The 26,808-nt window shown below is 41.9% G+C and overlaps 2 protein-coding genes, 1 long non-coding RNA gene and 1 other non-coding gene across 12 annotated transcripts in view; 2 read left to right on the top strand and 2 right to left on the bottom strand.

Annotated features, from left to right (window-relative positions):
• DSTYK (dual serine/threonine and tyrosine protein kinase) overlaps positions 1-12,911 on the top strand; it is a 36,038-nt gene extending 23,127 nt beyond the window's left edge. The window contains exons 7-13 of one of the 5 annotated variants that reach the window (XR_015951093.1): positions 1,136-1,265; positions 1,502-1,658; positions 2,210-2,342; positions 3,482-3,595; positions 4,440-4,554; positions 6,002-6,530; positions 8,838-12,911. Coding sequence is in view for 3 of the 5 variants with exons in the window: in XM_088674302.1 (XP_088530428.1) it covers positions 1,136-1,265; positions 1,502-1,658; positions 2,210-2,342; positions 3,482-3,595; positions 4,440-4,554; positions 6,396-6,763 (1,017 nt within the window). In the remaining 2 variants the exon portion in view is untranslated. Of the gene's footprint in view, positions 1-1,135; positions 1,266-1,501; positions 1,659-2,209; positions 2,343-3,481; positions 3,596-4,439; positions 4,555-6,001; positions 6,800-8,837 lie in introns of all 5 variants that reach the window. The other 4 variants (XR_015951094.1, XM_035121531.3, XM_088674302.1 and 1 more) reach the window with 4 other exon arrangements.
• Positions 337-439, bottom strand: LOC148685086 (U6 spliceosomal RNA). Its single transcript, XR_015951235.1, has one exon. It is a non-coding gene; the product is annotated as a U6 spliceosomal RNA (small nuclear RNA).
• On the bottom strand, positions 8,838-21,268 carry LOC148685085 (uncharacterized). 2 transcript variants are annotated; one of them, XR_015951095.1, is made up of 4 exons: positions 21,126-21,235; positions 15,222-15,283; positions 11,740-11,877; positions 8,838-9,235 (listed from the first exon to the last, which is right to left on the bottom strand). It is a non-coding gene; the product is annotated as an uncharacterized LOC148685085 (long non-coding RNA). The 2 variants fall into 2 exon arrangements; XR_015951096.1 differs by lacking the exon at positions 8,838-9,235 and having other exon boundaries at positions 11,741-11,877; positions 21,139-21,268.
• RBBP5 (RB binding protein 5, histone lysine methyltransferase complex subunit) overlaps positions 20,360-26,808 on the top strand; it is a 25,670-nt gene continuing 19,221 nt past the window's right edge. For 2 of the 4 annotated variants that reach the window (XM_035121532.3, XM_035121534.3), the window contains exons 1-5: positions 20,360-20,761; positions 23,204-23,229; positions 23,573-23,745; positions 24,883-25,023; positions 26,009-26,171. In XM_035121532.3, the coding sequence (XP_034977423.1) occupies positions 20,743-20,761; positions 23,204-23,229; positions 23,573-23,745; positions 24,883-25,023; positions 26,009-26,171 (522 nt within the window). In that variant the 5' untranslated portion in view covers positions 20,360-20,742. The remainder of the gene's footprint in view (positions 20,762-23,203; positions 23,230-23,572; positions 23,746-24,882; positions 25,024-26,008; positions 26,172-26,808) is intronic. The other 2 variants (XM_035121535.3, XM_035121533.3) reach the window with 2 other exon arrangements.

Below are 26,808 nucleotides of genomic sequence, written 5' to 3'. Positions count from 1 at the left end.
AAAGTGCCTGAGAATGTGCCTTTTTTGGCTGTGTGGTGTCATGTTTAAAGAACTAAGTGAGCCAGCCACAGTAGTTGTCTCTGAAACCTATAGGGAAGTTGAGAGTGCTGCCTTTTCTCTGCTTTCCTAGGTACTATGAACCTCTGTTGATGGGAAACTGCATCTTTTTATATAGTTTTGCTAAACTAATGAGGCAACACAGGGGCTGTGGATAGCTCAGTTGGAAGAGCATGAGATTCTTAATCTCAGGGTTGTGAGTTCAAGCTCCATGTTGGGAAAAGATTCCTTTTTTTTTTTGCTTTTAAGTTAGCAAGTTTATTGTATCCTGAAAATGTTAAAAATATGGAACGCTTCACGAATTTGCGTGTCATCCTTGCGCAGGGGCCATGCTAATCTTCTCTGTATCGTTCCAATTTTAGTATATGTGCTGCCGAAGCGATTCCTACATTGCAAGGGGTTAGACCAGATGTGGTCCCTTCCAAAAGTTCATACTCAAATAATGTGATCTGAAAATCTTAGGGCAGGATTCTCCTAATGAGCTCTTTAAATAACGGCTTTCACCAGTGCGATAAGGCTTTCCTCTCCAATCCTCCTGTGCATCCTTACACCCTCTGAAATTGTTTCTGCAGGGCTGGGGAAACCCACAGAACAGTGTGTGGGAAGAGGAGAGGGGTAATTTTTTCATCTAGCAAGCTGAAATGCTTCGCAAAGGGAACATTGATCACAGCATTCCATCCATGTAGTTCATAAAGGGTTTTTTCACAAGGAAAAAATTGTTATATGCATTTCTCCCCCCCCCCCCAGAAGAGCAGCTTAGAAAGAGAATATGTCCTAGCACATTCTCCATGGGCTATGATCACATTGAATATGCAGGTGTTTGGGGCAAAAAGATTCCTGCACTGCGGGGGGGGGGGGGTTGGACTAAATTCCCCTTGTGGTCCCTTCCGGCTCTAGAATTCTGTGATTCTGTAATCCATGGAAATGAATATTCTATGAAACAAACATTTTAAACTGAGAACCTGTTTCCTTCTTTAGCAAAGAGGAAAAATAGGGGAGCAGGTTTTAGAAATTCAATTCTAGGTGTGACCTGCAGGACTTCAAGACTTTACTTAAATTTGGCCTTATGTTTTGTTAGCTAGAGGCTGGCCACTCAGGCAGGCTGGAGAAGACAGAAGATCTTTGGTTGAAGGTGCGAAAAGACCATGCCCCTCGGCTTGCCCGCCTCTCACTGGAAAGCAGGTCCTTACAGGACGTTTTGTTACATGGTGAGCAGTGCCTTGTCTGCACATCTCATTTTATTGATGACTTACGAAACGATGAGACTTGTTCTGTACTGTTCCAGACACACTGAGGGAATGAATCCCGAGGAATACATGCTACTGGGGAGGGACATAGAAAACACGTTGACAATAAAAATTATGGGAAATCAGTAAAAAAAATAATTGGCTAAAAATAAAATAAAAAGAGAAAACAAGTTGACAAGCAGGTGCTTATATTCCAGGTAAACCAAAGCTAGGCCGTGAGCTGGGCCGAGGGCAGTATGGAGTGGTGTACTTGTGCAATGCCTGGGGGGGCCACTTCCCTTGTGCCCTCAAATCTGTTGTTCCACCAGATGAGAAGCACTGGAATGACCTTGCACTTGAGTTTCACTATATGAGGTAGGTGGCATTAAACTCTTCCGTAATAAACATACATTAACCTGGCAGCTTAACTTTATTTTGTAGCAGTGGTTTGACAGAGTCCGATGACTGACACAAAATTCCTTTCAAAGGGCTATTTGGAACCTTCTTAATTGAAACCATGACATTATATAGTAATGATGTTGAGTTCCTTGGTGAAATTTCCATTGATACTTCTCTTCATACTCTGAATAATTAGGTTGCCTATGTCATCCTTCTCCAATATGGCACCTTCTATATGATTGGCTACAACTCCCATCAGCCTCAGCTAGCATGGCAAATGGCCTGGGATGGGGAAGTGGCCTGGGATGGGGAAGGTTGCAGTTCAAAAACACCTAGGAAGTGCAGCAGTTGGGGAAAGCTGGGATTTGGTATATCTTGAAACTGCACATTTTTATTGCATATATATCTGGAAATAATGGTGTGTGCCTTGTACGTATTTGTAGAAGAGGAGACTGGGGGAAAATGCCTTGTCTCCTTAGAAGACATAAGACCATTATTCTTGACTCTTGTGCTGCATCTTTCTCCAGATCTTTACCAAAGCATGAGCGGTTGGTAGATCTTCATGGATCAGTGATAGATTATGGGTATGGCGGAGGTTCCAGCATTGCTGTTCTACTGATAATGGAACAATTGCACAGAGACCTCTATACAGGATTAAAGGTGAGGAATTAAAACAATTAAATGGGAAATTGACAGTGTAAATATTTGATCATCTCTGGTAGCTTTTCATTTCTATGCACAAGTGTGCTTTTCATTATACTTGAATCAGTGGAGATAATAAAAAGTTGCAGAGTATCCCCCTACTCATAACACAAGTACTCCTCTTCAGGCCTCTAGCCAGCATGGAACACAAGCCTTGCAAGGCTCTAGGGTTCTTGTGGGAGGTGAGATTTTTGCAGGCTTTTTATTTCCTACCCACCTGAAATATTCCCCAACTGTGTTATATAGTGCTAAAGCACTTGGGTTAGCCCTATATTGCTGTATTACAGGGTGGCAAAGACTTTAGAGTTATAAAAGGCAGTGGCATATTTCCTTTTGCCTCCTGAGGCCTGTGTATTGCAGTGAGGAGGGGTTCACTCATGTACCCAAACTGCCACTGTGGCTACTATTCTCTGGTTATCCCCTGCTCTCCCAAACCATGACATCTTCAGTATTCCATAGCTCCGGTAAGCTACTAAGGATGCTCAGTCCTCTTTGGGCTGTGCTAGGTTTCCGCCCCCCCCCCCAATTTACAAGCTAATATACTTCTGCATTCTTGGAGTCTCTAGAGAATACAGAAGCTGCTCCCTTGCGCAGTGAAATGCCTGTCCATAGACAAGTTGATATGTTTAGTATTCTAGTATGTTCTGACAATTTGGCTTTAAAATTTTGGCAGCTATGCTCCCTTCACACTGTTGCTGACAATTGGTACATCAGATGGTCTCTTCTTCACTTCCCAACCTCAGCCCTACATTATTTTTGGTTAGCAGCAGGTAAAATCTAGGGTTGATGGTCTGATCACAAGTACAACTGTAAAGGCATTTTTTTATATTGTTATATATTTCATTAGAGAGAGAGCACACACACACACACAGACACCATCTGATCCTGGCTACCATTGTGGGACTAGAGCTGTATGCTTCAGTAAAATGGATTAAGACAATAGCAGCAGAACCACTCTCTGACCTGCTTGTCTAAGGAAGAAACAATGTTAAAGGATCTGTTGTGTTGGAGCTGCTTCATCTTAGGCAAGAAGCACTGTCTAATAACCATAGATTAAGGGATTGATAATAAGGTTCCCCCCCCTTTTTCCCCCTCAGGCTGAGTTGACATTGGAGATAAGATTGCAGATTGCCTTGGATGTAGTAGAAGGGATTCGATTTCTTCACAGCCAGGGGCTCGTTCACAGAGACATCAAACTTAAAAATGTATTGGTAAGGGACAGCTTTTTGCCTCGAGCGTCATTCTCTTTGCTAAAATGGAATGAGACATCAGTACATAAATAATGGCTTTGTTAAAACCATTCCTTGGAATTGTATCTCTGCTTTATAACTTTTTAAAAATGTAAGAAGCACTTTTGTCAAAAGCGGGGGGGGGGGGAGGCACGAGCAAAAGTGATCGCTGCCATTGTGAAACACAAAACCTATACTTTGCTGTATATAGAACACCAAAGGATAATGGTGCTGCCTAAAAAGACAGACTCAAGTGCTGAACAAGAAGCTCAAGAATATCTAGGTTTTCATATGATTGGACCAATTTCCTTATAAAGAAAAGACAACCATACCTGATCACAGCTGTGTTTCCCTAAACCCAGGGGAAAGATCAGAAACGGAGGCATATCTAAAGGGAGCTCAACCAAAGTAAAATTGACTGGAGTAACAAAAAGCTATCTTTTCTGATCCTTTGAATGATCAGAAGGCTAATACACCTTTCATCTGTTCAGACTTTCATTTCCACAAGATGTGGTGATGGCAGGTAGTTTAGAGGACTACTTTTACACTGTTACAGTTTCATAAAGGATTAGGTGTATCTGTGGCCGTTAGCTAGGAATCTCCAGGACAGCATCAGGTAACCCAAAATTATAGGAAAAAACAAAATAAGGAATTGGTGATTGCTTTTGTGCTGGGCTAGATAATGAATTTCAGCTTGGTTCAGCAAATATATTAAAATGTGCTAGCTGGGATTGTTTGTAGAAGACGCTTGTACTACAGTGATGGCATGTTGGTCTCTCTTGATAAGTCTTGAGGCTTGGGTTTGAGTAGTTTGTATCCTTTACAGCTTGATAAAAACAGTAGAGCTAAAATCACAGACCTGGGATTCTGCAAACCTGAGGCGATGATGTCCGGCAGTATTGTTGGGACCCCTATCCATATGGCTCCTGAACTTTTCACAGGTAAACTTATCATAGATCTCCCTATGGACTGTTAGCCATGAAGAATTTGAGGTCTATTTCCCTTAAGACGACAAATCTACATGTGTCCAATTAGAGGGATGCTTCTGCCAGGAAGTTTGGCAGATACATTGAACTGAGTGGGACTTGATTCTGAGTAAGTGTGCTTAGGTATATGCTGAATGACAGAAAATGGGGATACACAGTACTTAGTAGGGACCTACGGGCTACTTCTCAGAGTACATACTGCACCAGGGTTTCTGGACCATGATAAATCAGACTAGCTGTTATCTTGTCTTTGTCTTGGCATTCTTAAAATAGATTTGTCTTTTTCTTATTACCTTTGAAGGAACAGGTGGATATTGGATTGCAGATCAAAATATCCTTAGATAAATTAATTCTTATCTTTGAGTCACCCTTGTTCCAAATGAATGCTTCAGTACTTCTGTCCTCTTACATATTTCTTTTCATTAAAGGATTAGCTCCCGTGTTTCTCCGAAAATAAGACACTGTCTTATATTTATTTTTCTCAAAAAAACGCACTATGGCTTATTTTCAGGGGATGTTTTATTTTTTCCTCCTCCTGCCACGGCCGGCATTGCTGCTGCGCCTATCACTATGGCTTATTTTTGGGGTATGGCTTATATTCCTTGAATGCTTAAAAATCCTGCTACGGCTTATTTTCAGAGAAACAGGGTATGCAGGGCCCTCTATTCTATAACCTGCCTCTTTATGAAGACCCAGGGTGGATATAGACAATCAACATAAACCCTTAGCAACCCAGAGTAAAATTTCATCACATTAAAAGACCAGCTCAAACCACGAAGCCCAAACAGCTCTTACAAAGCTTCCTAAAAGTGCTCACACTTGGGCTTCAGCAAGTCTACATGGAGGGGGAATTTTCCTAATTTGGTGGGGATGGCCACAGAGAATACCTCTTCGTGCTCATATAGTTGAACTGACACAAATGTTATAACTATTTTTATATATACTTTTTATTAAATTTTCCAATTAAACAAAACAAAATACATTTCCACATATATTTGCCCACCTCATTTCCCTTCGCTCTGCTGAGCTTGTGACTCCCCTCCCTCCCACCATTCGGTTTTCTTTCCCCTATCCAAATCTCACAGTTCCTTTATATAAATCAAGTCCACGTCGTAGGATTTATTTCAATCCTGCAAGTGTTCAAACTTTTACAGTTCATATTAATATAGTCAGTAAATTTACTCCACTCTCTCTGGAAGTTTGTCTCACCCTGATTTCGGACCCCATAGGTCAGCTTTGCCAGTTCAGCATAGTCCATCATCTTCATTTGCCACTCCCACAAATGTTATAACTAAAGGTGCCCTTGATATTGATCCTTGGTGGTTATGGGGAACATATAGGAAATGATTTAATTCAGTGCTAGTGATATGATATCCCTTTCTCCCCTCCACAAACTGTGTAGCTAACTCCCACTGTATTGCGTAGTAGCTGTATGGCGAGTGCCACACCCCTGAAGAACATCTTAATATTCTTCCCATATGATTCCACAAGATCAGATGAGAAGGAACTGTCACTGTCACCAGGTTCCAGGATGGACATCAGAGCATCAAAGACATGGTGGCGCCTCACTTGATCCAGTGGACTTCTGTGGGAAGAGCATTTGACTGTACTTTTGTCCCAAGCAGGAGCATTTAAGAGTAGTAGCCTTGCTGAAAATAAACTTGCCTTAACTAAGCTCTAGGTTGTGTTGAAGTCCCCAGTGACCCAGTGTGCTGCTATTTTCCTGACTACAATCTTATGCTTAATGGAACTGAATTTCTAGTCTTCAACCAGTATCTCTTGCTCATCTGCCACAGGGAAATATGATAATTCTGTGGATGTATATGCATTTGGCATCTTGTTCTGGTACATCTGTTCGGGTCAAGTCAAGTTACCAGAGGCTTTCGAGAGATGTGCAAGCAAGGACCACCTTTGGAACCATGTACGAAAAGGTAGGCATGTCTGCAACACAAAACACATAATGCAGTGTTGTGAAGGGATGGACACTATATCTAACGTTCCTGATCTAAATGACTGCGTGTCAAGTTCTGCTCTCGTGGTGGGACTTTGGGTCTCTTTCTTCCGACCACAGTCCTCTGTGCTGTCACACAAGCCAGCCCTTGAAACTCATGGCAGCTTCAGAAACCTTCAGTGCTGTGCAACTGCTGTTCCTAAACAAGACTGAAGAAGGCACAAAGAGCTCCAATGCAGTGTTTTTTATGTGAGTGAGCTGCTTTGTAGCAGACTTCCAACATTTGAAGCAAGTTTGCATAGAGAAATTTGCTTTGACTAAATGCTTTTGGAGCAACTATCCTAAGTGAACAAGCCATTCCACTAAATCTTTACATCCTCTGCATTTTCAGGAGAAGCTAGATAAGTACTGGAGTGCTCATGTCTTTGCATCTCCTGGTGCTGTTGTCTTTATTTTCACAGTGGCTGAAAACTTGAAGCAGATAAGATGGGCTGAGAGAAATGGGAGAATGAGCAGTTCCTTTAGTCCAGGCATAGGCAACCTTGGCTCTCCAGATGTTTTGGAACTACAACTCCCAAGATCCCTGACCACTGGCCCCGTTAGCTAGGGATCATGGGAGTTGTAGTTCCAAAACATCTGGAGAGCCAAGGTTGCCTATGCCTGCTTTAGTCTGTGGTTTCTGGGCTACTGTTGATAGCTTAGAACGCATAAAAATTCTGGCTGCAGTCTTACGCACACTTACCTGGGAGTAAGTTGCACTGAACTCAGGGGGCGGTATCCAACTACATAGCTCTGTCCTAGTGCACGGATTTCTTCTTGCACAATGGAACTTCCCCTCCCTCAATCTGCTCCTGAGGGTTGGAGAGGAACCTAGAACAGAGTTATGGAGGCGAAGTTCCTTTGCACAGCCCAAAGGCCTTGCACTAGTGGATCTTTTCAGTTTAAAACTGCCCAGGGAGACTTGCTTCTGAGTAAACATGCCTAGAATTGTACTGCAAAGCATAGCAGTGTGTGTGATTTAAGGAAGGTCCTGTAACATAATGTTTAGAACTAACTCTCCCAAGTGTCTGTGTCAATTGCAGAAAACTGGTGGAGAACTCTAGGGTCTGTATTATAAGTTGCTATGAGGGCTATGACAGAAATATAGGCCAGATACGAATGACAACACTTAATTTCATCTGCTGTTCCAGATGTTGACAGAGAAACAGGATTTCAACTCCTGGTATTATGTTCGTATGGAAATGAGACATCTAAAGATCTTCAAACTAGATACAACCAGCAGTTTCTTGGAGCAAGGCAACAGCAATCTAATCCTTTCAAAAACATACACGCATGACTAATGCTTAAGTGCTTTTCTTTTTTAAAAAACAACAACAACAAACCAGCAATATCTTAAATCACCTTAAAGTGTTTGAGAATTTGCAGTGCTTGGAGTATTGGGAATCTAAAATGGAAAATCTGTGAACATGCTTCGTTCTTTGGACAATGGGCTCTATTAGTTGCTACCTAAATTAGTGGAGCCTCCTGCATACCGTAGTTCCTTTTGTTATTAAAATGTATCCTTTTAACTTCATGCTTATTTTCAAGTTTCCCTGAACATGACCTCCCAAGATGAAGTTCATACTTAATTTGAAAGCTTCCCTGCCTTATGGATAATGGTGGTTGTGTTTAGGGAAGTTTTTAATGTGTGACATTTTAATGTATTTTAATCTTTGTTGGAAGCCGCCCAGAGTGGCTGGGGAAACCCAGCTGGATGGGTGGGGTACAAATAATAAATTATTATTATTATTAATTTACAGTTCATAGTATCTCATGAAAAAACAGGATTAGCACCTGTAGTACAACTAAACAGTGCAATTCTATACATGTCTACTCAGTTCAGTAGGATTTGCTCCCAAGTAAGTGCGCTTGGGGCTGCAGTCTTGACATGTATCGAAGTGTTGATTTTTAGGTTTCAGAACCATTACAACATATGAAAAATGGCTTATAAGTGGTCAACTCATGTGAACAGTATAATGCTAGCAACACTTTGGTGGTCACAACAGCAGTTTCCATGAGTAAAGAGCCATACCTTCCCAGTGCACCCTACTTTGTGTAAGTCAGTATTTATACATATTGTATTGATTCAGAGCCTTGTTCATAATTGGAAGCTTGAGTCTGGTTTCTTTCCAGATGGGCCAGGTAAACAACTTACGTCTGTGACTAGTGTAGTTAAAGCTGAAGTAGCTAAGATCAAATGCATTATTTCTCCTTTGAGTCAAATAACCATGTTCTCCTTTTTGTCCAGGAGTACGCCCTGAACGCCTTCGCATTTTTGATGAGGAATGCTGGCAGCTGATGGAAGCCTGTTGGGATGGAGACCCTTCTCAGCGCCCACTCCTGGGCATTGTCCAGCCCACGTTGCAGAACATAATGGACAGGCTTTGCAGGTCAAACTCAGCACCGTTGAATAAAGGATTAGATGACTCTACTTGAAAAACAAGCCATGGAGGAACTGTTCTATTGTGTGAGAATGCCGGCCCCCACTTTGGCGTGGGCAGCTCAAGAGGGTAGCTTTTCTGAAGAGAGACTGGCCAGAAATTAGTCGCTTGGGTGAGAGGATACCGAAATTCCACCTCGTATAGCAGCCAGGGACATTCAGCCCCAATACACTACTAATGCAAGTTGCTAGTGCTTCCCTCTTCCCTGAAAAAGCAAGAAAGATGGGAAATTCAGGCCTTGCTGTCTGGAAAGGATTTTGCTTATCCCCTTCAGATTGCAGTAAAAGGAGAAAAGCACTGTATGTTTCATAACTGGGGCAGCCAGCACATCAGCATCCCTAGCTACAGTCTGCTATGTGTCTGCAATGGCTTCCTTGAAGGTCACACACATGAATGTGGTGGATTATTGGAAGACATAAAGTAGTATCTCTTTCATAGGATGGGTTTTCCAGCTATTCTTAGCATGGATTCTGAGGGGTGTAAGCTAATATTAACTTCATAGTACTTGGTATGTTTACATGGAAGGATCAAAGCATCCATTCTCTTAAGGGGAAGGCCACACTGCAATGGAAATGCCCTTTAAAAAAAGTATAAGCTACCTGTGCTTTATCTTGTGAACCAAGCTCTTTTTGGTAAACGCTTAGTAGCAATTTTTGCAACATCTGAGCAAAGATGGCCTTTTTATTTTTATTTTTACAATCTTACAGCAAGATGGGTACTCCACCTAAAGAGACTCTGCACATACAAAAATTGAAACATAAATTGCTTGCAACTAACTATTGCCTGTACCCAGTGGACAACTAGCAGGGCATGTTTTTAACTACAGCAGTTTTCTTGTTTTGAACCCAAGTATAAAGGCAGTGACTGTTTTAAACTCTAATTATTGACAGGCATTTTAAAATATTTCTTCAGCTATTTTTTTAAGCCATTCCCTTGGAGAATACCTAAGAGAGACCTGACATCATTCCATAGATGTGCGTGATTGCTATTTCTGACCATTTCCTTCTTTAGGGTTTGCTGTTTGGCTGTGTTAGACTATGTTAATATAGGAATCCATTGCAGGGAGCACATGGGGAGGACGGTCCAGAGACCTGCAAAATAAGGGGCTCTTTCTCATGTACTTGACGCACCCCTGAGAGAGAGATTTGTTTGCATTTCTTTGTGCAAGACTTAGTTTCTTGGTACAACAATGTTTTGAGGAGAGGTGTGGGATGAGCTGGAGAATGCAACTGGCGTAAGGTCAAAGTTTTTCTCCCATGCGTTTGGAGAGTGAAGGGTGAAACCTTATTCTCCCTCTTCCACACAATGAGGCATGCACTGGTTTCATCTTCATAGGATAATTGAGTGTGTGCTATCCAAGCCCAATCAAACATGCAACATACACTCCATTGCTTCTGTTGCACAAAGCAGAATTACAGCCTCTTGCCTGTTTACATAAACTACTAGAGACAAAAGTGACCTTGCAATGTTACTGGCCAGCCTAGATGAACCCTTCCTGTTTGTGCAATAAAATTGAAACTGTGCTTTTAAAATGATTGCTTTTTACTTAATGGGCATTCATTGCTATGTGGTGATCTAAACCGTATTCGCACTTCTGCCCACAAATTGTAGCATCTGGCAACTTGAATGGACAGCAACGGTTGCCAACCATGCTTACAAAAAAGCACATATATTCCCAAATAGGTCTTAGAAATGTCACTTATGTACTATCTAGGCCACTGTTCCAGTCATTTGACAGTATTACTCATTTCATACCCATTTACTCTGTGCTACAGTTGCTAGTGACCTTGTTTAGAGTTAGAAGGGTCTAGGTCAGTATTTTTGGAAGTATATAGTTTATGTAAAAATAAATAAAACTATTTGAAAATGGCTTGTATAGCTTTCCCCAAGCAGCTACTTCCTTACTCTATAATATCCTGTGCCTTTTTGAAAACTTGAGTTGAAGTATTGTATCGAATTCCACTAGGACTGTCTTCCCCATGGCTCCGTACACCTTTCCCAATGAACAACCATGCATGCGCTCCTTTGTTAGGCATAGATTTTAATTATTCTGAGCAGCTCTGAATCAGATTTCACAGGCCCCCTGATATGCCTCACAAGAGGGAAGAGATGGGTTTTGTGTCGTCTAAAGATCTTCTAGTTAAAGCACATTTGGCTTTGATTAAAACATGTTCATATTTGGCAATGCTGTGTGCTTTCTCTACATTACTTAGGCCCTTGTGGCCTAAAAAGTATGTATTTTGAACACACTAAAATTTTTCATAGCTGTTTCAATAGAAGCAAACAGATGCCACTACTAGGTATTATGGTAGGGGTAGTGGTGGTTATCTGTGTATTCAGGCCAGCTGTGAGTGCAGAGCATCTATCACTGTGATCCCACTTCAGTTACTTGACAAAAAGCAATTAAACTAAAGATCTGTTAGAAGCAATTCCTGGTTGTTGTTGTTTTAAAAATAGTTATTGTTGTGCCCTCGTACAACTATCTTATGCACTGCAAAATACCTCTTCTCTCCCCACCTGCCTCTTAAGTTATCTCTATTACCCACTTTGTTCTATACCCAAAAGGAAACTTTGTTTACTAAACTGTATTATGCAACGTTTACAGGTTGCCACTGACTTGATGGCTAAAGCAGGTGCTCCAAAAGAGAGGTTTCTTTAGAGTTAGAAACATGATAAATCAAACTAGTTTACAAAAACAAGTATACTTACAGGAAGCAGAGCTGGAGGAACCCATAGCGGTGCTAGTAGCTGATGGTTCAAAGATGGAGCTATTCAAAGCTGACCAATTGCTAGGCTACTTTTTTCTGCTTTGGATATCGTGGCCAATTTAGGCTCTGGATACAAACACTACATAGGATTCACATGAATTAAAGCAAGGCTTGAATGCAATGTCACATTGCCATGTTGCGATGCTGGAGTGTTGCCCTCAGCTTGCTAGTGCATTGCTGTTGTCTATCACATTGCTGTCTAGTGAAGTGGATTATGGGAGCTTTTGTTTGGCAACTGACCATTTTTGTGTGTGTTTCCTCCATCTGTAGTACTTCTAGTGACTTGATTATACAATGCAAGCCCTTCTAGCTTGTTGAATTCAAGTGCAAGCTATTCTATTTATCTTTTTTAGCACTTTTGTGTTCATCCTTCTCTCAGCCCCTTCCCTCCTGGATAGTATTTGGAGGCTCAGAAGCTGCTTGAATGTAGGCTCTTGTAGGGTGACTGTCATTAATGGAAGGACCATCAGTACTGGATCCCAATCTAATGTGGTTCTCTGTTGAGCTTTCACTTTCAGAGATGTACATAATGCCTTCTCTGTATCTACTGGTCTCCTGGCCAGTTGTCCTCGCTGTTATTTTTTAAATTTTAATACTATGATTTTTTTCCCCTCCAGGGAGAGAATAAGAGCACAGCAGCATTTAAAACTCCCTCAGGGGCTTAAATAGCACTGCATTTCTTGAACTTCTAATGCTTCCCTTTGTTTTGGTTCTATTAAACTGATGGTCAACTGTTACAACTTGGCTATTGGGGGAGGTAGAAACCTGAGTTAAGAGTTGTACAGTTCCATTGTAATGCCTATAGATTTTTGTACTACTTTTATTTTTTAAAAAACATATGTATATTAGTGTTAAAGGCAAAGGTAACAGACTTACCAGCTGTATAGGAAAAAGTGCAATAACATGGAAAATGACATGATTGAGAGAAATATTTCCCTTGTATTCTGTAATACTAATTTACTCTCCACTGCAGCCCCTTCCCCCATTGCGTGTATTTTAAGAGACGTGACTGTGGGTCAAGACTTCATTTAGTGCTATAATGAAAGTCTGTTTTAATAGAGAGTAGAATGCACAGAAGTGATGTGCTGTATAATAAAGGTTGCATTAACATTTTTTGCTGCTGCTTGTGTGGTTTTACTTTTCCAATAATTGTTCCAGAGACTTTGCCCGAGTTTCAAATCTGTTGCACCACCACCTGGGGAGGGGTAGCAATACCTGCTAATAAACTGATCAAGTGGCTATTGAGCCGCAAGGGTTGTGTTGGTGAAGCTACAGCAGTACATGCTCCTTGGCAATGGCATAGCTGCCAAGTTATCCCTTTTTTACAGGGATTTTCCCTTATGCTGAATAGGCTTCCTCGCGAGAAAAGGGAAAACTTGGCAGCTATGCAATGGGGATGGATGGATGTCCTTGTGGGTACTGAACTGCATTACAAAATTCATTATTTATATGAGGATGTGCCAGTACTGCCCCTGGGATAGTATACACCATAATAATCCCAGTTCCTGTTATAATAGTTTCCACCTAATCTTTCTCTTCATTATACTATATTGCAGCCTTGCTTGATAAAATGCAATCTGTTTTTGCTGCAATGAACATGATTACTCCTCTGGATATGGCACGTTGGCAGTCATTGGTGTCAAAATCCTGTGGCACCTTAAAGCTGGCAAATTTTATTCTGGCATAATAAATTTCAATGGATTAAGAGCTCATTTAATCAGATAATCTTATTATGATGGAATCAAATGGGTTAGTCTTTGTAATTTTGATAGGCTGTTTTGGGTCTGCTCACAGGGTCCATTCAAAGCCATTTGTCCCATAGTCATTGCCTCTTATATTCTACCCTAGGTGGCCTAGGATTTTAGAGGATTAGTTTGGATGAGTTATTTCTATTTTACTACTGCATTAAGTAATGTCTAGTCTAGCAATAGAAAAATATAAGGCTGCCACAATTTCTTACTATAGTATATATATAAACTATGCCTGCTTGTAATTCTGGATATAAAAAAAAAGAAAAAGCAAATACCATAAAATGTAGAGAAGTTATACACAGAACTATAATACGGGAACAAAAATGCTCCTGCCATGTTCACCTCTATTGTAAAGATTCCCCAAATCTTTTCTAAACGAATAAAACTTAATAAATCATGTACTGACATATCCTAATCTAGAGTTGGCTTGCTCTTCAGCAGCTCTTGACAAATAGTGCCAGTTTTACAAATTTAATCAAGCTCTTTGTAAATGCAACAGCTCTTGAAATAAGTTGGGTACAGAAAAAGGTACTTCCTCTTGGCTGCTCTAGGCAGCCATGTTCCTCAACATGAATTCCTTTAACTGTTTCTAAAGGTTTAACATCCTGGATTTAGATGGCAGATGAGACTTGATAGATAAGACTCCTTCCAATTACTTTTGCTGCCAGAGGGTACAACTTGGGGCATTTGGGATGTGTAAGAAGAGGGAAGGACTTACAACATTTGAGGGCTAAATTAACCCTTGCCTGCTCTGTTTTCTTTCCCTTCCATCCAGTTTTCAAGGTTATTTTTCTCTTGTCAGGGTGCAGCAATAGGGGTACCAATGGGAAGGAGGGTATCCTGTGTACTATGCTCCCCTTCTGCCTTTGACATCCAGGTCTGCTGCCATTCCATCTAATTTATTCCTAAGAATTAATTAAAAACTACATCAGCAGGGCAGGTGTGCTAAAAAACAATGTGCTGGTTAGAGTTAGTCTAATGCATACAGTAAAGGCTAATCATGAAGGCCAGACACATCTGTCCATGAAAGCTTGTGCTATAATAAAATATAATTAAGTGGGTACAATATATTTTGTCAGTGTGCAGTTGCTGGATTAGAATTTTTCGAATATTTGATTCCATCCTAGGCTTGAATAAGGGCAGTTCTCCCTTCCAGTACACGCCATTTTATTCCTTACTGTAGGAATGTGGGTGGTGCTGTGGTCTAAACCACTGAGCATCTTGGGTGGTTCGAATCTGCACCATGGGGTGAGCTCCTGTTGCTCTGTCTCTGCTCCTGACAACCTAGCAGTTCAAAAGAACACCAGTACAAGCAGATAATATAGGTACTGCTGCGACGGGAAGGTAAACACCATTTCTGTGTGCTCTGGTTTCCATCACGGTGTTCCGTTGGGCCAGAAGCATTATAGTCATGCTGGTCACACGACCTTACCTATTACTTACTGTCACTACTGTGAATGATCCTTAGGGATAAACTGCATATTGTTCATGCTTGAACTGGATATTTTCTCTTTGAAGAAAAAGCAGTCAGAGCACCATAATATAAAAAAGAGCTCCTGATTTGAATGGTGGTCCTACACCACTTTCCTCCTGGAAATCCCCACCCCCAGCTGCTATTTGCTTCCAGGAAATTGCACCCTCAGAGAGTAATTTATTTAAAGCGTTTCTTTACCTGTTCATTTCAGTTGCAATTCCAGAGCAAGGTACAGTTCATCCACATACCTGATACAATCGCTGCAAAAGAAGGCAGATAAGTTTACAGCCAGTCAATGCTAAAATAAACATCAGTTTTGGCACTAAACTGTAACAAGAAGGTTGGGTGAATAACCAGGTCTTCAGCTGACACCCAAAGTAGTAGTTGGGTTTTTTTTTTTTGTAAAGGTGCAAACCATATATTAGAGGGAAGGAAATTCCAAAGCTAAGGGGCCATCACAAGGAAGGCTTTCCCACACATTGCCACATAGCAGGGCTTAGCTAAATCAGTGGGGGGGGGGATTTTCACAAAGAAACTGGCGCAGAGCCCCCATCCACATTGGGAACGTGTTCTGGACTGGGGTCCTGTGATTGCCCCCCCCCCCGAGAATGGTGATAAGTTTACGTATGCTTTTTTAAAAGTACAAATTACATAATGTGTAGTTTGGCCCTTAACTAAATTGCTATAGGTTGTACTTTTATGCATTTCATGACCATTTGATCCCTGTTTTTACCCACCAATACCCATCCATATGTACGTACATAATATGTCAACTAACATTACAATTTCATGGATTTGATAATATGTATGGGGAGGTGCTGTAGCTCAGTGGGAGAGCACATGATTTGTATGAAAAAGGCCCCAGGTTCAACCCTCTCCAGGTAGAGCTAGGAAAGACACTCATTTGAAATCCTAGACAGCTGCTGCCAGTCAGGGTAGACAATACTGGGCTAGATGGACCAGTGACCAAACTCCATAAAAGCAGTTTCCTATGTGCTAGTCCATGAAACCTTAAACAACAGTTTGTCTTTAAGGTGCTCAAGAAACTTGTTTTTAACTAGAACAACCTAACCAGGACTACACCTATTTGGAAACCTAAAATCTGCCTGGGCTTTTTCATATTTGGAAATCTAAAAAGCCACATGAGTATAGACAAGCTTTTCAGCTGATCTCATGGAATATTGTGAACATTTCCCAGCTCTTTCCTAGGGCAAGGTACACCAACTTGTCAACAAGTGAGTCAGCATTAGCGCAGAAAAATGAAACTGGATTTGTGCCTGTCAGAAAGACAGAGGTGCTCTGTTATAGTTCTTCAAAGTCTTTAGTCCCAATCATATAACCAGCAAATGTTTTATAGAAATCCCAATTGCCTATGAATTTAATGACAAAGCAAGAACCCTACACAAAACAGAAACAGCCTCTATCACAGCACCTATTGCAATATACAAAAATTGAATTAGACTGCCCTCTTGCATATATTTTTTCCAGCATCAAGCTAGGATTACAGGTACTCAAGAAGCATTGCCTCCTGCAAGTAAATACACTCCAGCAAACCTCAGTTTTCACTGGCAAGGGGTCCCAGCTGATCTTGGCTCCTTGGCAAATAAACCTGCACAATATAGGAGTTTCCAAACACTCAGAGCAAAAAAGAGGGTAGTTATTTTCATTCAAAGCATGTTTGAAAAGTTGCTGAAGAGACTCTTCCACCCCTCCCAAATTTTGGCATTTTGGTAGTGGCCCTGGACTTTGAGATAAGACTAAAATGGAGGAACAGGAAACTTCCAAAGAACACTAGAGAAATGCAGACATTTTCAGCTCCAGGGCCACACTCCCTTTTGGACAATGACAGGGGTCACTTACCGGTACCAAGGGGTGGGTGTAGCCAAAGTGGATGTGGCCAAATACCACTCCGTCCAGGCAAGCAAAAGGTTCAAGGACACATTCCAGCCAGGTAAAAACACAAGATGGCAGTGCAGAGCAGAACCAGTGAGAAATGTGGCCTTGGCAGAGTCCTGAGCACTGGACAGTAAGATGTGGAGGCCCACTTCTGATCCCTGGGCCTGAAGTCTGCTCACCTCCCACTTTCTCACCCCACTCCCAATAGAAGAAGCAGGATGTTTGTTGTTGAGAAGCAAGAAACAAGGCACTTTGCCTCCTGTTCCTCCCAAGTCACGTAGAATGCAGAAAGTGAACTACAGCTTTCTTAGCATTTTCTTAACTTCTATAAGGCAGCTTACCCCACACTTTGGGAACAAACACAAAAAAATGTAGCACTTGTACAGTGGTACCTCAGGTTACAAACACCTCAGATTACAGACTCTGCTAACCTGGAAGCAGTACCTCGGGTTAAGAACTTTGCCCCAGGATGAGAACAGAAATGGTGCGCCGGCGGTGTGGCGGCAGCGGGAAGCCCCATTAGCTAAAGTGGCACCTCAGGTTAAGAACGGTCTCAGGTTAAGAATGGACCTCCGGAATGAATTAAGTTCGTAACCAGAGGTACTACTATATTTGTTTTCTGTTTAATTTATCACTGTAACTCAAGAGAGGGGTAAAAACGTATTGGAAGGTAAATATTCACAGCCTTACCATGATTTTTGGGAGAAAGAACCACCAAGACCAAAAAGAACCTGAAAAAAGTAGTACGCCAGTTTACAGAAAAAGATGTCTATGTTGTGATACTCTTATCATTTTACAAATGATAACTGAGACACTTACAATGACTTTCACCCCACCATCAACCTAACAATGAACCAATCTATGCAAGAAATACATTTTTTGGACACTACTATAAAAATACAGGATGGACGTATAGACACCACCTTATACAGAAAACCAACTGACCGACAAACATATCTACATGCCTCTAGCTACCATCCCAAACATACCAAACAATCCATCGTATACAGCCAGGCCCTACGTTACAACCGCATCTGTTCCAACTCTACAGAGAATCTCACCTAAGAGATCTACAGCAAACCTTTTTAGAACTAAAATATCCACCTGATGAAGTTAAACAACAGATCAACAGAGCCAGACTGATACCTAGGGAGAACCTGCTGCAAGACAGACCCAAAAAAGAAAATAACAGAACACCACTAGTCATCACATACAGCCCCCAAGTTAAAACAGTACAACGCATCATCAGAGATCTACAGCCTCTCCTGGCCACTCTCAAGCTCTGGGAGGAAGACCTTTCATTGCCTACAGACAGCCACCCAATCTTAAACAACTCCTCACCCACAATAATACAACCACCAGACTTAACATGGACACTGGTACCAGAGCCTGCAATAAACCCAGATGCCAACTTTGCTGCCACATACACCCGGACAACACCATTACTGGCCCCAACAACATCCAACATACCATCTCAGGACTATTCAATTGCTCATCTTCTAACATTGTGTATGCCATCAAATGCCAACAGTGCCCTTCAGCTCTCTATATTGGACAAACAGGCCAAACCCTACGCCAAAGGATAAATGGACATAAATCTGACATCAGGAACCATAAGACAGAGAAACCAGTAGGAGAACACTTCAATCTCCCAGGACATTCTATACAAGATCTCAAAGCAGCTGTTTTATTACAGAGAAATTTCAGGAACAGACTGGAAAGAGAAGTTGCTGAATTGGAACTCATTACCAAGCTTAAAACCATGGAGCCACCTGGGATGAATAGAGACATCGGATTCTTATCTCATTATGCATGATCAAGCTTTCTTTAGCGCCTCAGCCCTTGCCCCCCCCCCGGACAAATTGCAGTCATCAGCAGCCGTTAACAGCCATCCACAGGTTTACCACTCCCATCAGCCCATCACCCATTCCCACCCACCCCCACCACCCTCTGTATATATATACGGGTCTGACATTTCTGTTTCCAGTGTATCTGAAGAAGTGTGCATGCACACGAAAGCTCATACCAAAATAAAAACTTAGTTGGTCTTTAAGGTGCTACTGAAGGAATTTTTTTATTTTGCTGAGACACTTACAGTCACTTTATTTGTATACCACTTTCCATATAAACATAACTTTTTTTGAAGTGCACCGTCCATAAAATTGAAATATTTCTGCATTTGTACCACTCATATCCCTCCAGAGAAGAACCACTGTTATTGCCACCACCCACTTAAGGAAAGCTAAAGATGTTTTCTGCTTGCTGCATCATGGTATGTTCATTTACTCTACAACCCCCTGTCTTGAACCTGCTTCTGAAACAATTTGAATTAGTAAATGTCCCAACAGATTTAACTGCTAGAGACAGAAGGCTTGTGTTTCTGGTGTTGAAACCTAAAAATGACAATTCCAGAGTATGTGGTAAGGTTATGTGACAGTAAGGGCAGTAGTTTATCAGAAATACCGTAGGTACAAGAAAATTTGGGATTTGCTTCAAAGAGAAGTCTAAAAACTTGTCGTTGTTTAGTTGTGTCCAACTCTTCGTGACCCCCCAGAGCACGCCAAGCTCTCCTGTCTTCCACTGCCTCCCGCAATTTGGTCAGACTCATTTTGGTAGCTTCGAGAACACTATCCAAACATCTTGTCCTCTGTCGTCACCTTCTCCTTGTGCCCTCAATCTTTCCCAACATCAGGGTCTTTTCCAGGGAGTCTTCTCTTCTCATGAGGTAGCCAAAGTATTGGAGCCTCAGCTTCAGGATCTGTCCTTCCAGTGAGCACTCAGGGCTGATTTCCTTCAGAATGGATAGGTTTGGTCTTCTTGCAGTCCATGGGACTCTCAAGAGTCTCCTTCAGCACCATAATTCAAAAGCATCAATTCTTTGGCGATCAGCCTGCTTTATGGTCCAGCTCTCACTTCCATACGTCACTACTGGGAACACCATAGCTTTAACTATACGGACCTTTGTTGACAAGGTGATGTCTCTGCTTTTTAAGATGCTGTCTAGGTTTGTCATTGCTTTTCTCCCAAGAAGCAGGCGTCTTTTAATTTCGTGATCGCTGTCTAAAAACTATCCACATGAAATCACGTTGAAACACGTTACAGCTGCTGCTTCTACTACCTTTACATACACAGCATTTAACAGCACTGATTGAGAAGCCATTTTCCAAGCATAGCTACCCTGCTTTGCTTTCAATATCTCAGTTCTTTCTCTCCAGATATTTGTAATTTGGAGAGAAAAGGCGGTCAGTAGATGCCTTTCCCCCACAAGCCCTGCGGCTATCACAACACGCCTCTTGATTTCCCTTTCAGGCCAGGATGGTAAACCGGTTGCTCTCCAGATCTAGTTGGATTACAACTCCCATCAGCCTCAGCCAGGATAACCTGGTTGCAGCCAGATTTCAACAACATCTGAAGGCACGCAGGTTCCCATATCTGCCCTAGAATAACACGCGTTACGCCAGCACCTTTTCCTCCTCCGCTGCCGCCCGCCTCCCGGAACTCTTCGCGTACGCTGCTTCGTTTCGAGCCGGTGTTCTTTATTCGACGGACTCGGCTTCGTAGCTGCCCTGGCGGCTGCCTGCTCCTTACGCCACTCAAACCGTTTGACCCGAGACGCTGTTCGCCGCCGTCCCGAAGCGATGAAGGCGAGCGTCGAGGCCCGGAGTTCCGCGTGACTCGAAAGCCAGACCGGAGCCCTGAGAAACGAGTGGGCTGCGGCTGTGTCAGGCTGAGCCTTAAGCCGGCCCCCTTGACTGGGTGTGCGCGAGGACCCCTGGGTCCTTGGTTCCGGAGCGGGATCGGACGGAGCGAGAAAGTGGCCAAGATGAATCTGGAACTGCTCGGTGCGTGGCTTTAAATGGTTGTGTCGAGCCCTCTTTGGTCCTTCCCTTTGGTGGGGCGGGAGGGGGCCGGGCCGGGCGGCTGGGCTGCGGGAGGGGGCCAGGGCGCCTGGGACTTGGAAGGCAGCGAAGTGCCGGGGCGCCCGACCCGGACCAGGGGCCGGAGAAGCACTTGGGCTGGGGCTTGGGAGGCTCCTGGGAGAAGGTTCTCCTCCGCACGCCGCTTGCACAAAACGCGGCATAATAAATCTTGGCAGGGCGAGAGTGAAACCGACTGACACCTCTTTTAAGTGCATTATCAGCTAACAAGTCAGGGGATGCAGCCCTGGGGGCTCGTTTAATGGCATGTAGATTCGTGGTCGCCCACCTTCGCTGCTCACCTCTTCCTCCTCCTCCTCCTCGACTGGCAGAAACTGCTACCCTGAAGTCATGGCGGTGCTTGATTTCCCATGGCAGGTTTCTTTCCTCCTGCCTGCCCTGTTGCTAGGCCAAACAAGCTGACAGTCCCGTTGCCATGGCAGCCATGCCAGTTTTGACCACTCGATTTCTAGTGTCTTGGGACCAAAGAAGTTCCTTCAAGCTGCAGTATTTATTCACGCAGTGAATATTCAGCCCCACTGAACGTAGTGGCCGTTACTTCTAAGCAAGCATGTGTAGGATTGCAGCATTCCTGTGTTTGTGCTGTGCAGCGTTTGGTTATGCATCAAGGGTACACATTTTTAACGTGCAAGATGAGTGTTGCCCGTTCAGTGTACTGAAACATTGTGATACCCCACATTCTCCCTGGAAGATCTGCTTCACTTTAACCCGTTTGCCATCCTGCTCAAAGATTTCTTTGAATTAGATCAAAGTTTTTCCTAGGCGTATTTACGGCTCAATCCTGACCAGACCCACTGACTTCTAAATATGTTTTCGGTTGGTGTGTTCTCAGTAGGAAAGGGAAACAATGTAGGTTCTTTAGTTTTTTATTTAAAGACCAACACCTGGTGCTACTGCCTGCTCCAAAGGAAAGAGGATCCACATACTAAGTGACCACATACACATACAAAGGATGGATTTGCAAAATGATTGTACAGTATCTTAAGCAGAAACCATTGGCATTTTGGAAAGGTATTTGCAGGGCAACTGCCTCTTGATATTTATGCAAGTGGTCCATGACACATGCTACATGGGAAGACAAAACCAGAAAAAGCAGACTACTTGACAAAGTGGGGAATCATTGCATTACTTGTTAGTTCAGGTCTGGCAAGCCTTTGGGTCTCATCATCTCTGCCCACTGGCCATATTTCTTGGGGATTATGGGAGTTGTAGTTCAACAGCATATGGCGGGACCAAAGGTTCCCCACACCTGTCCTAGCTGACTAGCCCCTGAATAGGAGAAAAACTGAGAACCAAAGTGGATGTGACATAAAATGCATTAAATGCATTTTTGTATTTAAGCAAGTTTTAAAAATGTAAATACCGGTAGCATCAGCTAGTAGGCCATGGGAGCAGGCATGGAGAGGAATTTTAACCCTTTCCCCACCTTTTATTGTCCTGCGGATAATCCCGCCTCTAAAACCAGTATCTACATTGGGAAGAAATCCCCCATTGGCATCCCAGTAATGGTAAGCCCACCCTCAGCTGATGTTATTTGCATTTTAAGAATTCTGCACATTCAGTGCAAAGATGCCTTTTAATGTACTGTATGTAGTTGGACCCTCAGTCTTGGGGTGGTGTTTTTTCAAAAAAATAATTTTATTAAATTATCTTCCGTTCATTTTCAACACATTTAGATGGCTCACAATTAATGCAATAAAATAACAGTAATTATAAAGCACAAAATAATGTGAGCACCCCTATAAGCCCCTATAAGCATGGCTTTACATATTTTTCTTCTACCTATCTCACTTCCCATATAAATGGGACGAGAAGCAGAGCCCTTTCTTTCTGAAGATTATTATATCAAGGTAATACTGAGGTTATTCTTGTGATAATTTTGTAACACTTGGCATTTGCATGTTTACATCAAATGTCATGCACTTGCATTCTGCTCTGTCAGGAAGTACTAAACAATATTCTTTTTTATTGTTGCCTGAATGGCTGATTTGCACCCACCTTGCCAAGTTAAGAATATTTTAGTTATCTGTGCTTTGTAGCAACACCTCCAGATTTTGAACTATGGGCCCACTTAGCACTCACCACTGATTTATAACCGTGGTGGGGAACCTGTGGCCCTCCTGATGTTACTGGACTATATATAACTGTTCTCATCCTAGATCATTCGGTGTGCAGGCTGGAGCTGATGAGAGTTAAAGGCCAATGCCTGGCATTTAGGATCAAATTTTTTCATCATAAACAGCATACTTTCATTTAAAATAAAACAAAATATTGAAGTATTGTATAATACAAAGAATGTGGTACTGTATAACTTGTTTCATGCTGTATACTTCTGTTTTATTTCAGAATCATTTGGACAGAACTATCCAGAGGTAAATGTCCCAAAGTTGACACATTCTATTCTAATGTTGTTGTTTGGCTTGTGACTTGTGTTTATTATGTTTGAAGACGGGAAGCAGATGTATGCTGAACTGTTATGTGGATACTTGGTGTATGTTAAAGTGTATCAGGAAAACATGTCTATCTTAAAATCAGCATCCCTTCAACTTCTGATTTTTAATCTCGTGCATACTTTCCCTTCAGTGCCTAGGTGATCTCTTAAATAGCAGTGGCCTTACTTTGCTTGAGACATTTCAAAGCAGTGAAACAAACTGGCTATATAGCTTTGAAGTGAAATTGGTCGACATTGATTTTTATACCTTTCATTGTTTTCAGGAAGCTGATGGCACACTGGACTGCATTAGTATGGCCCTTACTTGTACTTTTAACAGGTGGGGCACACTTCTAGCAGTAGGTTGTAATGATGGTCGGATTGTCATTTGGGACTTCTTGACGAGAGGCATAGCAAAAATCATAAGTGCTCATATCCACCCGGTCTGTTCTTTATGGTAAGAAATTTATCTCAATATGAGTTAAATATGATTTATCGATAGCATACTCTCAGCTTAAGTAAAAAACACAGTGTGCATGTCATGTGTTCAGTATATCATTTTCACAAGTTGAAATTTACACAGCTTGAACATTGCATGAAGTTTACATTCCAAGAGCTAAAAAGGAAAGTTGGCTTTTAAAGTCATTTCTTTGATAGTGAAAGCTGCTGCAGGGGAAAAAATCAATGAAAGATCCAGATACACAGATGATTCATGGCCCCCTCCCCACATGCATTCAGTATCTTTGGATCACAGCTGTAGACTGAGAATCCTATTGCCTCTTAGATTCTTGCAAGGGGCTTATGCTCGCCCAGTGGATCTTTTGATCTTTTCTTTGAATTGATGAGCTCCATTCTGTATCACAAACTATTTTTGAAAAGCCCTTCAGTTTCAAAATCAGTTTAACTTGCAACATGGGGTGCTGCTATAAAAGGAAAACAAGTCTAAATCCCTTTTTAGCTCATGGAATTATCTTTTCTTTTGATCCTGGCTGCTTTGCATCCACCTGCTGGGAAAATGAGGATATAAGCTTTAAATAAATAAATAACTTTCCTTTTCCAGCACGGATAACTTTTTGAATTTGAACTTCTAGAAATTCATTCTAGAAATATTTTGCTTATTACTTTTTATTGGATACTTCAGGACCTCATTGTTGGATTTTTTTTTAAATAACATGCTCACAGTAGGGAAAAAAACCCCCAGTGTTTTTGCTGTATCAAGTGTTTCTGGGTTTTGTAGGATTTTTTTGTGCAAAAGCCATAAAGTATTTTTATTGCAAATGCTTTGTTTCAAGATATTTTACAATCACCATTCTGCTCTGCTGTAAATACATTGGTATCTGAGTAAATTTAGCTTGAGTTGCAGTATAGGCCACTATTCACTTCAGTGTGGTTAAAACAATAGTCCCAAAAACAGATAATCTGATCAGTTCTGTATACTGGCACCCCAGTCTAAATACATTTACTTGGATGTTCCTTTGATAGAACACTCTTTTGATTTGAAAGCATATTAGAGCCAGTAGCTTTGACCATTTTAAATAATATTTGTGGGGATAGCAACAAAACAAAGGTTGCAATCTTGAACTTTCTCTTCCAGTTGGAGTCGAGATGGCCACAAATTGGTGAGTGCGTCAACCGATAATATGGTATCTCAGTGGGATGTTCTGAGTGGTGATTGTGACCAGAGGTTTCGTTTCCCTTCTCCTATCCTGAAAGTCCAGTACCATCCCCGTGATCAGTAAGTAATACTAACAAAGACCTTTCCCTAGAGCAGTCTTTGAAAACCGAATGGTTTCTTGCCTACCGTATTCTAATCAAGATTATATGCCATCATTTGCCTTATTCAACCCAGTTCTTTACTGTGGACCATATCCAACAAAATGGCTGCTCTAGCGGGAGCCCGTGCAACAAGTCCCACTAGCGCAACAGGGGTCCTACTTCCTACACACAGCCCTCAAATCAATTCAGGAGGAGCAGTTGGGAGAACTCCCAGAACAGTGTGCAGGGGGAGGAGAGGAGGGGTCCTTATGTCAGGCAATCAGAAATGCTTGTGCTGATCATCATCATAACGTGGTGCTGAATTCCTCCATTACGAGAGATTATCTGAAGCTTTGTTCTTGGAAGTCATCAATATGCTGGTGACAGTTCAGTAGTAGTATTCAGAAGTGCCCCCTCCATGCATATAGCCAACGCGTGGAGAGGGGTACCAGAATCCTGCCATGCAGCCTGAGACCACCTCCCTCTCCCACTTCCTGACATCTGGCATTGAGGGGGTCTTTGTACATGCAGAGACTCTTAATCCTAGTGGGTGACGATCTTTATGGCCCAATTCAATATGCTGCTGCTTGTTTTAAAGCATGACTGCCACGTGATTGAAGAATAGTAGCTAAGTAATAGATTAAATCTGCATTAATTTGCATATGTGGAAAAACCATCATAATTTTAAAGAAAAAGAACTATCCAGTGTTCATGCAAGAAAGGGTGCCTCTGCCAAGCTTCTGCTCGATCCCATCCCCTTCATCTCTGTATTCTCTCTTTTTTTCTTGTCCTCACTGATCTTCAGCTCTGAAGCCTCTGCTTTCAGGCACACACAAAATTCCTGCATCCTTAGAAACCTCCTTTAAGCGTACCCCTTTTTTTCCTATTCCAAAAGAGACACCAGGTAAGAAAATAGAAAATTTGAGAATTTCTTTTTTGTTTCTTGTTGGTTTCTATTTGTTTAGAAACAGGGTGTTGGTATGTCCAATGAAGTCTGCTCCTGTCATGCTAACATTGTCTGATTCAAAACATGTTGTCCTACCAGTGGATGATGATTCTGATCTGAATGTGGTGGCTTCTTTTGACCGGCGAGGGGAATATATCTACACGGGGAATGCTAAAGGGAAGGTGAGAACTCACTGGACTAATATCTGGTGGGTAGCGGGTTCCGTTATCTGATTTGTATGATTCGCATTAGAAGTGTTGTAAATAGGAGAAATGTGCTTCCCTTTATAGCTGTCTTGGTTCTCTCTCTCAGCTCAAAATATTCCAGGAATATCATGATTCTAAGCAAAATTTATTTCAGCTTTGATGAAGCAGCTGGGTACACATTATCTAAAATAGACTATGCAGAAAAAAATATCTTATTCAGAAATGAAAGGTTGTTAACATGCGAGGGTCACAGACAACTGCACCATAGTGCCTTGACTATAGTTTGTGTATGCCACATTCAACCCATTGATGGATGTGAGAAGATTATACACACACACACACACACACACACACACCTTGGCACCCTTGTACATCACCATTGCTTGATCTACATTATTGACATTCTTCCCTACTAGTTCTAGCTGTGTTTGCAGTTGCTGGCTTCTTTACATTTCTAATGAAAGCTTATATTTTTTTAAAGAAGAATTCAGCTTAGGCGCTCTGACATACCTGCTATGAACCAAATCAGATACTAACTCTATGTAACTTCATAACATTTCCTGTTTAAATAAACAGTCCAAATGCTTTTAAATTCCCCACCTCGCACCCATCT

Source organism: Zootoca vivipara, chromosome 7, assembly GCF_965207765.1.
Source record: "Zootoca vivipara chromosome 7, rZooViv2.hap1.1, whole genome shotgun sequence".
NCBI lineage: Eukaryota > Metazoa > Chordata > Lepidosauria > Squamata > Lacertidae > Zootoca > Zootoca vivipara.
The sequence above is the reverse complement of the archived record's forward strand: the minus strand, read 5'-3'. Positions and strand labels throughout refer to the sequence as shown.